At 44.9% G+C, this 14,687-nt stretch overlaps 1 protein-coding gene across 1 annotated transcript; it reads left to right on the forward strand.

The window, feature by feature from the left end:
* The first annotated feature begins 637 nt into the window (after window positions 1-637).
* EFCAB9 (EF-hand calcium binding domain 9) lies at window positions 638-9,827 on the forward strand. The gene is given in 5 exon segments (XM_032156000.2): window positions 638-793; window positions 5,882-6,030; window positions 7,052-7,228; window positions 9,692-9,805; window positions 9,807-9,827. Coding segments are annotated over 5 exon segments (597 nt in total). The 5' UTR covers window positions 638-657.
* Window positions 9,828-14,687: the final 4,860 nt, after the last annotated feature.

The raw sequence follows: 14,687 nt of genomic DNA on the forward strand, positions 1-14,687 counted from the left end.
TTTTTTTTTTGAGACGGAGTCTCGCTTTGTCACCCAGGCTGGAGTGCAGTGGCACGATCTCGGCTCACTGCAAGCTCCGCCTCCCGGGTTCACGCCATTCTCCTGCCTCAGCCTCTCCGAGTAGCTGGGACTACAGGCGCCCGCCACCACGCCCAGCTAATTTTTTGTATTTTTAGTACAGATGGGGTTTCACCGTGTTAGCCAGCATGGTCTCGATCTCCCGACCTCGTGATCCTCCCGCCTTGGCCTCCCAAAGTGCTGGGATTACAAGCGTGAGCCACCGCGCCCGGCCTCTTGTTTCTAATAAATGATTTAGGCTATAAATGCTCTGAAAACCACTTAGGCTGTGTAGCAGTTTTCCTATGTAGCACATTCTCTCATTCATTTCTGAACAGCCTGTGGATCTCCTTTAGAACTGATTGTATTTTAGTGACATAAGGATAATCACGTTACCAAGAGGTTTCGGACAACAGATATCTATCTATAGCATAGCTAGAAAAATTAAGAAGCAGCAATTTTAATTTTTGACTGTTTCCTCTGACGTGTTTACCGTCACTGCTGCCAGATCTCAGACACTGTATCCAACATTCTACTTCTGAGGCAGGATTCTGTATTCTATTTCTGGTTGCCAGAGCCTTCAGTTTACACAGTACTAAGATGAGACTGAAGCAAGGATCATTTCTGTGGTACCTCTATCTGGACAAAATATACTGCTTATTATCCGTGAGAAACGTGAAGGCTTTGGCAGAATATTTTCACATTCTGGATGTGCACGGCAAGAACACCTTGAATGGTCAGTAATTCAGACATGTCTCCTCTGGGTCCTTACCTGGGTTTTAGCTAATGTATAAGAAAACTTGCAGAGCCAGAAACTATTTTGTTAGTACATTTTTTTTTTTTTTTTTTTGAGATGGAGTCTCGCTCTGTTGCCAGGCTGGAGCGCAGTGGCGCAATCTCAGCTCACTGCAATCTCTGCCTCCAGGGTTCAAGCAATTCTCCTGCCTCAGCCTCCTAAGTAGCTGGGATTACAGGTGTCTGCCACCACGCCCGGCCAATTTTTTGTATTTTTAGTAGAGACAGAGTTTCACCATGTTGGCCAGGCTGGTCTCGAACTCCTGACATCAGGTGATCCGCCCACCTCGGCCTCCCTAAGTACTGAGATTACAGGTGTGAGCTACCACACCCGGCCTGTTAGTAAATATTTTATCTTCTAGTTGAAGCACAGAGAGAAGTTGCCAACTCAGAATTGACATTGGGGACAGTTCAGCTGGGAGGAGAAAATGCAGACTCTGGTGGAATCCTGGCTCCACACCCATTATTCCTTGGTGATGTGGATCATCACCACATCATCGCCCTCTCTAAGTCTCATTTTCCTCATCTAGAGGTGAGGCTTCTCATAATGGAGTCCATCTCATAGTTGGAAAAAAAAAAAGATAATGAGATAATTTATGGCAAATGCTTAGCACAGTGTCTGACACATCGTAACGACTTAATAAGTGTTTGTTATTATTGTAATTATTATTCTTGGGAGCCGAGCCCCACTCAGGCATTAACTCTGGAGACCCCTCAGCAAGACTTCTTATCTGTCATGTGGGGAGTTTGAATCTGATGAGCTGCAGGATTCCTTCTACTTATCGGTACTTGTGAATGACCAAATAAATAAATAAATAAATAAATAAAGAAGCTGCAGATCTCAGCCGTGCTTGTTGAGTTCACAAACTAATAGAAGTCCAATCAAAACACATGAGGTTATTTTTAGGACTGAGTAGAAATAAGGTATCCTATCCATTCACTCGTTCTGACCTCAGAGAGAGAAATGTCATTTGTGAGTAAGGGGTTCCTCCATCATGATTTTAAGGAGTTCGTTCAATTTTTAAAAACAGTAAAAAGAGGACACCTTCTTTCTCTCTTTACATAGAGATTTACGTACAGTGTGTTGCCAAATCTTCGCAATAACCCTGCCCCAGATAAGGCAGCTGCAGGGGACCTAGTTGTAAATAAAAGGCTGAGATGGAAACGCAGGGCTGTCTGCCTGCAAAGCCCACACTAAGTCTCGCTGGGATGCTTGAGGAGTCTAAGCTGCCTGGTAACCAGATCACTCCCTGCTGATGCAGTACCCAGGAGGTAACACCATGCTCATGTCTTCTGGTCACAGAGGGACTGGAGAGTGACCTGCAAGGGTGAAGGCACAGCCTTAATGTTTGCCTTCCTGTGGAGGAATGACTTAGGGCCTTGGAGACTTGGGTGAGCCAGAGTCTGCAGGTTTCAAAACAGTCTTTCATTTATTTATTTATTTATTTATTTATTTATTTATTTATTTGGGACGGAGTCTCGCTCTGTTGCCCAGAAGTGCAGTGGCCCAATCTTGGCTCATTGCAACCTCCACCTCCCAGGTTCAAGCGATTCTCCTGCCTCAGCCTCCTGAGTAGCTGGGACTACAGCTGTGCACCACTACACCAGCTAATTTCTGTATTTTTAGTAAAGACGGGAGGGGTTTCACTACGTTGGCCAGGCTAGTCTCTGTTGGCCAGGCTAGTCTTGAACTCCTGACCTCAAGTGATCCGCCCACCTCAGCCTCCCAAAGTGCTGGGATTACAGGCATGAGCTATCACACCTGGCCTCAAAACAGTCTTTGTTAAGTAGCTACTAAGTTGCACATGGAAACATTTCTCAAGGAGCAACTACACAAACATCACTGTGCATATATATGGTGTGTTGTTTCCAGGTGCTCATATCCAGGGAGGTGTGGAGAAGGAACATCAAGAGGCGGTCAGAAGCCCTCACATCATGACATTGTGACTACTGATTTGCTGTGCTTTTAGCTGGCTTCAGCTGGGACTCCACATTACACAGATATGTTTTACGTATTCAGTGGAGACATTTCTTTTCTTTTCTTTTCTTTTTTTGAGATGGAGTTTCACTCTTGTTGCTCAGTCTGGAGTGCAATGGCGTGATCTCGGCTCACTGCAACCTCCGCCTCTCGGGTTCAAGCGATTCTCCTCCTGAGTAGCTGGGATTACAGGCATGCGCCACCACGTCCGGCTAATTTTGTATTTTTAGTAGAGACGGGGTTTCTCCATGTTGGTCAGACTGGTCTCGAACTCCTGACCTCAGGTGATCCTCCTACCTCGGCCTCCCAAAGTGTTGGGATTACAGGTGTGAGCCACCGCGCCTGGCCAGTAGAGCCATTTCTTATGCAGGAGATAGTTTCTATAATCAGTAAGTAAGGGGAAACACATGTAGATAAATGTAAAAATCCCTTGTTACTGTGATTTGTACATACCACTGTAGACAGCCACACACCACTGTGTAAGTGTATTGCCATGTTTGTTTTTTTCATATTGTATTTATGATTAATGAGTGGAATGGCAGGCAAAGAACTTCTCTGCATTTGGTTTGCAACAAGATCTTGAAAATGAAAACAACAAAAAAGAAAACAACAAAAACTTCCCAGTTCTTTAAAGAGTTTTTCAGTATTTTTTCTTCTGAATGTATATGATTAAATATGCATTAACTAATGCACAAAAGATAAGAGTATCACCATGGAAAAAAACACCACAGTCAGGCAAATCCACACTCAAACCCCAGCTCTGCCACTTACTATGTGAGGCACAAGTTTTTTTTTTTTTTAAACAGAGTTTCACTTTTGTTGCCCAGGCTGGAGTGCAATGGTGCAATCTTGGCTCATCACAACCTCCGCCTCCTGGGTTCAAACAATTCTCCTGCCTCAGCCTCCCAAGTAGCTGGGATTACAGGCATGCACCACCATGCCCGGCTATTTTGTATTTTTAGTAGAGACGGGTTTTCTCCATGTTGGTCAGGCTGATCTCGAACTCCTGACCTCAGGTAATCTGCCTGCGTCACCCTCCCAAAGTGCTAGGATTACAGGCATGAGCCACCATGCCCAACGTGAGGCACACCTTTGCTGCTCAATGTGTGGTCCTCAGATTAGCCGCAGCCACATCACCTAGGAGCTTGGAGAAATGGGCAGTCTCAAGTTCCATGCCAGATTTCTTGAATCAGAATCTGTAGTTTTACAATATCCCCCAAGTGACTGGTATCCCCATTATAGTTTGAGAAATGCTAATATAGACTAATTGATATTTGAGACTTACTATAGAGGGTATTGTGTCTGGAGTTGGTTCCTTCTGGTGCATTCGTGGTCTCCCTGACTTCAAGAATGAAGCCGCAGACTCTTGCGTTGAGTGTGACAGCTCTTAAAGGTGGCACAGACCCAAAGAGTAAGCAGCAGCAAGATTTATTGTGAAGAGCAAAAGAACAAAGCTTCTACAGTGTTGAAGGGGACCCAAGCGGGTTGCCTCTGCTGGCTGGGGGTGGCCAGCTTTTATTCCCTTATTTGTCCCTGCCCACGTCCTGCCGATTGGTCCATTTTACAGAGCGCTGATTGGTCCATTTTACAGAGTGCTGATTGCTGCATTTACAATCCTTTAGTTAGACACAGAGCGCTGATTGGTGCATTTACAATCCTTTAGCTAGACATAGAGCTCATTGGTGTGTTTTTATAGAGTGCTGATTGGTGCATTTACAATCCTTTAGCTAGACACAGAGTGCTGATTGGTGTGTTTTTACAATCGTCTTGTAAGACAGAACTCCAAGTCCTCACTTGACCCAGGAAGTCTAGCTGGCTTCACCTCTCAGTATGATGCCACTTTCTCTGTAGGGTTGTCAAGATTTAGTGAAATGTGGCATTTAAAGTGCCTAACATGGCTGGGTGCACTGGCTCACACCTATAATCTCAGCAGTTTGGGAGGCAGAGGCAGGTGGATTGCTTGAGCCCAGGAGTTCGAGACCAGTCTGGGCAACATAAAGAGACCCCATCTCTACAAAAAATTAAAAAATTACCTGGACATGGTGGCATGCACCTGTGGTCCCAGCTACTTGGGAGGCTGGGGTGGGAGGATCATTTGAGCCTGGGAGGTTGAGGCTGCAGTGAGCTGTGAATGTGCCATTGCACTCCAGCCAAAAAATAAATAAAAAATAAATAAAGTGCCTAACACATAAGGTGGTAAATAAGGTTTGTTCCCTTCCCCCTACAGCCAAATGCATTTGCTTTATACAAGCATGACGCACATCGAGGCGTTTATAGACGGGGAATGACTTTTGTTGTTGTTTTTGAGACGGAGTCTTCCTCTGTCGCCCAGGCTGGGGTGCAGTAGCACGATCTTGGCTCACTGCAACCTCCGCCTCCCGGGTTCAAGCAATTCTCTGCCTCAGCCTTCCAAGTAGCTGGGACTACAGGTGCGCGCCACCACGCCTGGCTAATTTTTGTATTTTTAGTAGAGACAGGGTTTCACTATATTGGCTAGGCTGGTCTCAAACTCCTGACCTCGTGATTCGCCCGCCTTGGCCTCCCAAAGTGCTGGGATTACAAGCATGAGCTACCGCGCCTGGCCAAGGGTGAATGATTTTTTGTTCCTCATTTTAATTATCTCAAGGGAAAGGCCCAGGAAAAATGTCAGCATCTCCAAGAAAGTGTTCTCAGTCCCCAGTGAGAATTAAGCTCTCCTTTCATACATGAGGAGCACTTTGTGCCCGTTTTATATGTTAGCACCTTGCCTTTTATCAGTGCCGTGTGCATATCTGTCTGCTCCATGGACTGTGTGAGCTGGGGGCAGGATCCAAGCCCTGTCCACGATCTCATTCTCCACAACTCCAGGTCCAGTGCTTTTCCACAAGCTAGGGCGATGAAGGTTTCAGGGACTGTAGAAAGTACAGTGGCAAAGCCAGAAACAAAATGTTATTATCATTCTTCCTAGATCAACAAGCTTCCAACATCACTATCGTTTACATGGCTTCTAGCTGTTTAGCATTTTGGAACTATATCCAAATAACACATCTCCTCACCTGCCCACCTTAACAGATGTGCTGTTCTATCACTTCCTTCATCACGTGACTGACTTGAAAAAGGCACAGATCAACATTGTGTTTGACATGCTGGACTGGAACGCTGTGGGCGAGATCGGCTTTGAGCAGTTCTACATGCTGGCGTGCATGCTGCTGGCCCACCAGGCAAGTAGCCGCGCGGCTGCTGCCATCCTCTTGCTAATGGGAGCACTGAATTAGGAATGCATCAGTTTTCTTCCTTTCACTAAAAAGAGGAAGAAAAGATGGATGGTGGGGAAAATGAGTTTTGGTTCCCGAATCGTTCAGGTTTTTCAACAGCCTCTCCCTGCTGCAGCCCCAGCCTCTTGGCCGTCCTCCTACTCTGCCTCTCCTCGTAGAGGACAGGTGTGGCCCATCGCATCCCTTCTTGGCATTCCTTTCCTCACTCGGTCTAGCTGGTGATTTTCAGAGAATCACCAGTTAGCTCAAGTGCCTCACTCCTTCAATGATCCTTTTTCTCAGAGAACCTTCTGAGGTATTTTCTTACCATATATACATTTCCAGTATGTACTTACCCAGTTCCCCTTTTTTTTGGGTGAGACTGAGTCTCAATCTGTGGCCCAGGCTGGAGTGCAGTGGCGCGATCTCAGCTCACTGCAACCTCCACTATCTGGGTTCAATAGATCAAGTAGCTGGGACTACAGGTGAACAACCCCACACCTGGCTAATTTTTGTATTTTTAGTAGAGATGGGGTTTCACCATGTTGGCCAGGCTGGTCTCAAACTCCTGACCTCAGGTGATCCGCCCGCCTCAAGCCTCCCAAAGTGCTGGGATTATAGGTGTGAGCCACCACACCCGGCCTCAGTTCCCATTTTTTTGAGGGAAGGAGGTCATCATTTAATCACCCATACTATGATGTTTCAGAGGACTTTCACTGAATGTAACGAAATGCATTATAGTAACTAGGGTTCCGTCTAGCAGAATTGATTATTACAAGTGGCAGAATTCAAGTTCCTTTTGAATGCAGATGCTGAAGTGGGACTTGCTGCTTTGATGATAGAACCCTTTCAGCCCTGAGCTTCTGATTTTCTCTTTTGCTTTTAGCTCTCTAGGGAAGGGGCTGGTGAAGATATGTCTTGAGGAAACAAGTTTAGAAAGCAGCATCGACAACACTGTTGCTCATCTCACCTATTTCTCTTGCAATAGAACCATTTGGAAGGACAGTTTATGTATCGTCATTCCCGGCCTGTCTTTGACCTGCTTGACCTGAAAGGGGATCTGAGAATTGGTGCAAAACACTTTGAAATGTACAGATTTCTCTTCAATATTCAAAAACAGGAACTCAAAGATCTATTCCATGAATTTGACATTACAGGTGACAATGTAAGTACAGATCCAAAATGTGGCATCTGTGTGGCAGTCTCTTCCCATAAGCAGAGAAAAATGTCCTACCACATATAGGAGAGATGGGAGAGGAGGAGGGTGGGAAAAACCTACTCAAATAAGCATATTGCATGGCACTAGGATCAGAAAAAAACTTAACAGACTTATGGGCCCTTGAAGAGAAAGGGTGGACTAACTGCTATTATCATGGCCAGGCTCGGAGGCTCATGCCTGTAATCCCAGGACTTTGGGAGGCCGAGGCAGGAAGATCACCTGAGGACAGGAGTTTGAGACTAGCCTGGCCAACATTGTGAAACCCTGTCTCTACTAAAAATACAAAAATACAAAAATTGGCCAGGCGTGGTGGCTTACGCTATAATCCCAGAACTCTGGGAGGCCGAGGTGGGCAGATCACCTGAGACCGGGAGTTTGAGACTAGCCTAACCAATATGGAGAAACCCTGTCCCTACTAAAAATACAAAATCAGCCAGGCGTGGTGGCACATGCCTGTAATCCCAGATACTTGGGAGGCTGAGGCAGGAGAATCGCTTGAACCCGGGAGGTGGAGGTTGTGGTGAGCCCAGATCATGCCACTGTACTCCAGCCTGGGCAACAAGAGGGAAACTCCGACTTAAAAACAACAACAACAAAAATTAGCCAGGCGTGGTGGCAGGTGCCTGTAATCCCAGCTACTTGGGAGGCTGAGGCAGGAGAATCACTTGAATCCGGGAGGCGGAGGTTGCAGTGAGTCGTGATCACACCATTGCACTCCAGCCTGGGTGACACAGGGAGACTCCATCTCAAAAAACAAACAAACAAAAAATGCTACATCATATAATATTGATACAAAATTATACTTTGGAGGAAATATAATAATATGACAGTAGTTTGGTGTTGGGGGAAGAGTTTGTAGATTTGAATTAAACAGGAAGAGATTATATGATGAATGGGAGCATGTGAGCATAACCCTAAGGGCTGGGCACTGTGGTGTGCATCTGTAGTCCCAGCTCCTTGGGAGGCTGAGAAGGGAGGATCGCCTGAGCCCAGGAGTTCCAGGCCAGCCCGGGCAACATAGTGAGATCCTGTCTCAAAAAAAAAATTCCTAAGAGAAAGCTATGGTGAAGACAGTGAATTCTGCCTATTTAAAGAGGAAATCCACATTGGGGAAATAAGTGGCAGCTAAGGTTGAAAACAATGATCACACTGTGAACAAGCTTAGATGCCAGCCTGAAGCCTCTGGACTTCACATGGTAATGGTCGGTGAAAAAAGTAATTGCAGTTTTTGCTATTGAAAGTTGGCAGGCTGGGGTTGGGTGCGGTGGCTCATACCTGTAATCCCAGCACTTTGGGAGGCCGAGGCAGGCGGATCATGAGGACAGGAGATCGAGACTATCTTGGCTAACACGGTGAAACCCCGTCTCTACTAAAAATACAAAAAAACTAGCTGGGCGTGGTGGCGGGTGCCTGTGGTCCCAGCTACTCGGGAGGCTGTGGCAGGAGAATGGAGTGAACCCAGGAGGCGGAGCTTGCAGTGAGCTGAGATCACGCCACTGCACTCCAGCCTGGGCTACAGAGTGAGACTTCATCTCAAAAAAAAAAAAAAAAAAAAGTAATGACAAAAGCCGCAATTACTTTTGCCTTTTGTACCAACCTAATGGAAGAAAGTGACCTTTGTGCTGGGCACCATGGCTCATGACTGTAATCCCAGCACTTTGGGAGGCTGGGGTGGGTAGATCACTTGAGGCCAGGAGTTCAAGATCAGCCTGGCCAACATGGTGAAACCCTGTCTCTACTATAAATACAAGAATTAGCCAGGCGTGGTGGCACACGCTTGTAAGCCCAGTTAGTCGGGAGGCTGAGATGGGAGAATCCCTTGAACCCGGGAGGTGGAGGTTGCAGTGAGCTGAGATCACACCACTGTACTCCAGCCTGGGTGACCAAGTAAGACCCCGTCTCAAAAAAAAAAAAGGCCAGGCACAGTGGCTCACGCCTGTAATCCCAGCACTTTCAGAGGCCGAGGCGGGTGGGTCACGAGGTCAGGAGTTCGAGACCAGCCTGACCAACATGGTGAAACCCCATCTCTACTAAAATACAAAAATTAGCCGGGGGTGGTGGTGTGCATCTGTAATCCCAGCTACTCAGCAGGCTGAGGCAGGGGAATCACTTGAACCCGGGAGGCAGAGTTGCAGTGAGCCAAGATAGCGCCATTGCACTCCAACCTGGGCGACGGAGAGGGACTCTGTCTCAAAAAAAAAAAAAAGTAACCCTTGTTCCTTTAGCATCTACAATAGACTCTATTCATGGGTACTCAACTACAATCAGACTATAATTATGTCCCAATTACTGAGTGTTTTTAATTTTCCAAGTTTTTAAAATAGAAATGAATATAATCCTGCTATCATATTTAACAAAGTATCATGTTTTTCCTGAAATAATTTTTCTTTCTTTCCCCCCTAACCAAAGCGTCTTAATTATCAGGAATTTAAGCTGTATACAATCATCTACATTGACAAATTACAGAAGAGGCAGAAAACAGAGGAGAAAGAAAAAGGAGAGAGAAAGAGAAGTCTCTACTCAAAGAAAATGTCACATCAAGTAGATGCAAAAGCCGAAAATGTTTCTTGGAAAAAAATGGCATCTGAAAGTACAGAACATGAACATTGATGAAGACTGTTAACATGTCTAAAAATAAATTCAGAGCATCAAAGTAGGTATCTTTATAATGATTTTTTTTTTTTTTGAGAATGACTCTTGCTCTATCGCCTAGGCTATAGTGCAGTGGCATGATCTGGGCTCACTGCAACCTCTGCCTCCTTGGTTCAAGTGATTCTCATGTCTCAGCCTCCTGAGTAGTTGGGATTGCCACCATGCCCAGCTAATTTTTTTTTTTTTTTTTTTTTTTGAGACGGAGTCTCGCTCTGTCGCCCAGGCTGGAGTGCAGTGGCGCAATCTTGGCTCACTGCAAGCTCCGCCTCCCGGGTTCACGCCATTCTTCTTCCTCAGCCTCTCCGAGTAGCTGGGACTACAGGCACCCGCCACCACGCCCGGCTAATTTTTTTTTTTTTTTGTATTTTTAGTAGAGACGGGGTTTCACCGTGGTCTTGATCTCCTGACCTCATGATCCGCCCACCTCGGCCTCCCAAAGTGCTGGGATTACAAGCGTGAGCCACCGCGCCCGGCCTCCCAGCTAATTTTTTGTGTTTTTAGTAGAGATAGGGTTTTACCATGTTGCCCAGGCTGGTCTCGAACTCCTGACCTCAAGTTATCGACCCACCTTAGCCTCCCAAAGTGCTGGGATTACAGGTGTGAGCACTGTGCCCAGCCAGGTTTTGAATTTTAATAACCTCTTCACCTCACACAGAACTCACAATAATGTAATGTGGAATAACCACTTTCATTTTGTTGACATGTCCCAATTCTGCTGCTGCTTTTCAGATCAACCCTGATCAATAGCTTCCTCTGTATACAACTAATTGCTAACACAACATACTAGAGCTAGGTAGGTGAAAGAAGGTGCAGCTTTCCTGATATTGGTCATAGTGGTCCAATAGCCTCCTACTTCTTAGGCTAAGGCCACCTAGGTGCCAGAGATTTCAAATTAGCCAGTGGTGAAGTGCTCCAACCACACAGTAGCTGACATTTAAGAATATGGAAGCTATGTTCTTCCTAGAATCTTAATTACTCTGAGTTAGGTACTTAAACAAGTGTACCAAATTTACTAGGGTAAAATAATAATAATTATTTTTTGAGACCAAGTCTCGCTCTGTCACCCAGGCTGGAGTGCAGTGGTGCAATCTCGGCTCACTGCAACCTCTGCCTCCCCGGTTCAAGCGATTCTTCCTGCCTCAGCCTCCCAAGTAGCTGGGACTGCAGGTGCACCCCACCAGGCTCGGCTAATTTTTGTATTTTTAGTAGAGACGGGGTTTTACCATATTGGCCAGCCTGGTCTCAAACTCTTGACCTTGTGACTTACCTGCCTCGGCCTCCCAAAGTGCTGGGATTACAGGCGTAAGCCATCATGCCAGGCCCGGTAAAATAATTATTACATGCCATTGCATAATTTTAATTTTTTTATGACTTAAATTTAAAAACTTTTTTTGGGATGGAACTTATGAATCCTCTCTATCCAACTGTACTGTAATGTTACTGATGACAGCTACCATATTGTGTGCTTGCTATGGGTTAGGTAGTTTTTTAGTTGCATGATTTATCCTTATAGCCCTATTAATTAGGTGTTATTATCCTCAATGTGCAGATGAGAAAATTGAGACCTAGAAAGATTAAGAACCTTACTCAAGAACACATAGCTCACAAGAGGGAGGACCAGGATTCAAATTCAAGGTCAATTAGATGCCTGTGCTTAGAGCCAGTATCTGAGTAGCTCATTTTAGTTTCAGCAGATCCAAGTTTTAAGCTGGGATTTCATTGGCTTGGAACTCTATTTTGCACAATGTTATTAATCACCACATCTCCTGCTACCATAAGTTTCTGAGGAAAGAAGTTAAATACAGCTCAAAAAAAAGACAAAAAGAAAAAAAAAGAAATACAGCTCATTTACTATAAACCAAGGATTTCTTAAGGATACATTACATAATACAACTGGCCTTAAGGAATTCCATGAGTTCCAGAGTACTTAATATCAAAAATAAAATTTAATTACTTTGTCAATGTGCAACAGACAAGAATACTGCTTATCTAAGATTGTCATTCGTAAGTTAAACTTGTAAATAACATTAAATAATTACTATCTCTCTATATTTAATAGACATAGGATTTTGATTTCATGCTTTTTTTTTTTTTTTTTTTTGAGACGGAGTCTTGCTCTGTCGCCCAGGCTGGAGTGCAGTGGCGCAATCTCGGCTCACTGCAAGCTCCGCCTCCCGGGTTCCCGCCATTCTCCTGCCTCAGCCTCCGGAGTAGCTGGGACTACAGGCACCCGCCACCACGCCCGGCTAATTTTTTGTATTTTTAGTAGAGACGGGGTTTCACCGTGGTCTCGATCTCCTGACCTCGTGATCCGCCCGCCTCGGCCTCCCAAAGTGCTGGGATTACAAGCGTGAGCCACCGCGCCCGGCCTGATTTCATGCTTTCAAGTGTGACAAATGTAATGAGCAGCCAAAACTTGTCTTCCCCACAATGGTACCAGAAAAACAAACCCAACTCAATATACTTGACCTGTGATCTAGGGATAATGGTATCTACCTCATGGAATTGTGAAAAACAAAAAGATGCAACGCATCTCACAACAGTGCTCTTCCCTTCCTTTGATTTGGTGAAGAGTTTGCAATTATTCTCCAAGGAGACTCTCTGGCAAGCAAGTGTGGACACTACACACCTACCCACTGTACTGAAAGATGAGCAGTATCTGGTGAGAAAATGGCAGCTAGAGACTAGCCATAGTTCCAAGGTGCCCCACTAAGCTCATCTTGGTATAAACCGTTTCTGCCTCTTGTGGCAGCTTCGATGGCTTTTGCCACCCGACAGCCTTGGGATCTAGGCATGGTTTTGGGAGAAGAAATTACAGTGAGGTCTCAAGAAGGCTTCTCTCTCCTACCCTTCCAGAGGGGTCCTGAGATATATAAAGGATAACCATGGCCAGGCTTAGTGGCTCAAGCCTGTAACCCCACCACTTTGGGAGGCTGAGGTGGGTGGATCACTTGCACTCAGGGGTTCGAGACTAGCCTGGGCAACATGGTGAGGCCCTGTCTCTATTAAAACCAAACCAAAACAAAAGGGTAACCATGGATATGTATTTTTTCAGACATGGTCTCTAAAGCAATGAAAATACTATACTCTTTATTGTTTCAGAATGGGGGCAGGGAGAAAAGATGGCCAAAGATAATAGGTATATATAGGTACTGATTTAGGCTAATTTAAAACCACATCAAATGACTGAAGTTTCAGGAATGAGCAGCTTTATAAAAGTTTTCCCCTCCACTCTGGAAACCATTAGGTTGGCTATAAAAGGTATAATTAACCGTCAGATTTTTTTTTTTTTTGAAATGGAGTTTTGCTCTTGCTGGAGCACAATGACACAATCTTGGCTCACTGCAACCTTCACCTCCCAGTTCAAGCGATTCTCCTGCCTCAGCCTCCTGAATAGCTGGGATTACATACACTCGCCACCATGCCCGGCTGTTTATATTTTTAGTAGAGATGGGGTTTCATCATGTTGGCCAGGCTAGTCTTGAACTCCTGACCTAAGGTGATCTGCCTGCCTTGGCCTCCCAAAGTGCTGGGATTACAGGCGGGAGCCACTGCAGTGCCCGGCCCAACTATCAGATTTTTAAAATGTCTTTCAAGAGCATTTTCCTAAACTGGATACTTCTAGAGTGGTATCAGGAAACTGAGCATCTCTCTTAACTGCTCACACTGAAACTTAGTGTCAAAACGAAAATTCAAACGCACCACTTCAGTGATATTCTTTTGGGACTTAGTAGTACAATTTATAAAACAATCTACTAATGTACACTGTAGGATTTTTTCACAATTACATTTTATGACAAAAAATTTTAAATGTGTTTGTAGGTATGTGTGTAGATGCATCAACTTAAGTTTCACTATTTCCACAGTGAATTAACCCATCAGATTGTGCTTTTAAGGGTAGAGTTTACTAGACAATGTACATTTAGGTATGTTTTTGGATGGTACCAACACTCTGTATTATTACTAAGTCATAGTTGCATTAAAATGTTTTGGTCAACCAAGTGTGTTCAGGTGGCCTGAGCCTTGGGGAGAGAGCAGCACCTGCAGAGGTAGGGGAATGCAGGCCTGATGGGAGGGAGGGCTTACTCAGCTACAGTTTCAGCTCAGGCCCACAGACTGGTTCCTCCATAATCTACATCCGCTACAAAGAGGGAAGACATTTGGAGGAAGCTAACTATAAATCAAGTGAGATCATTTATTAGGTTGGTGCAAACGGAACTGCAGTTTTTGCCACTGGCATTAAAAGCATTAAACGCAATGGCAAAACTCCGATCCCCTTTGCACCAACTCGACATCTTCCACCAGTCCTTAGAGTTCATGTCTTATCATCTTAAGCCTCATACCAAAGACAATGATTAGAAAGAGCCAAATGAACTGTGCTGACATCTGCTGAGTGGGACAGTTACCCACCTTGGCAGCCTACAGAACCAGGAGGATGAGAGGAGCCACAAGAGACCCAAACAGACATCACAGAAGATTGGCTAGAGCAACAGAGGTTATCAGCTTCATTCTTTCCTCTCCATAAGTGAAAACACTAAATTACAGTATTTGAGAGTTGGAGGTAGACACAATGTATATCTGCTAATTTGTCCCATTAATAAGAAAAGACCATTAAAAAACTATAGTGTCTTAAAAATTTGTCATAAAATAAGGATTTTTTTCACATCAGTGGGGAAAAGATAGATAAAAGTTATTCAGTAAGTATTATCAGGAAAAGTGGGGTAGCTATTTAGAAAAATAATAAATGTGGATT

This window comes from Hylobates moloch, unplaced genomic scaffold (genome assembly GCF_009828535.3).
Source record: "Hylobates moloch isolate HMO894 unplaced genomic scaffold, HMol_V3 SCAFFOLD_6, whole genome shotgun sequence".
NCBI lineage: Eukaryota > Metazoa > Chordata > Mammalia > Primates > Hylobatidae > Hylobates > Hylobates moloch.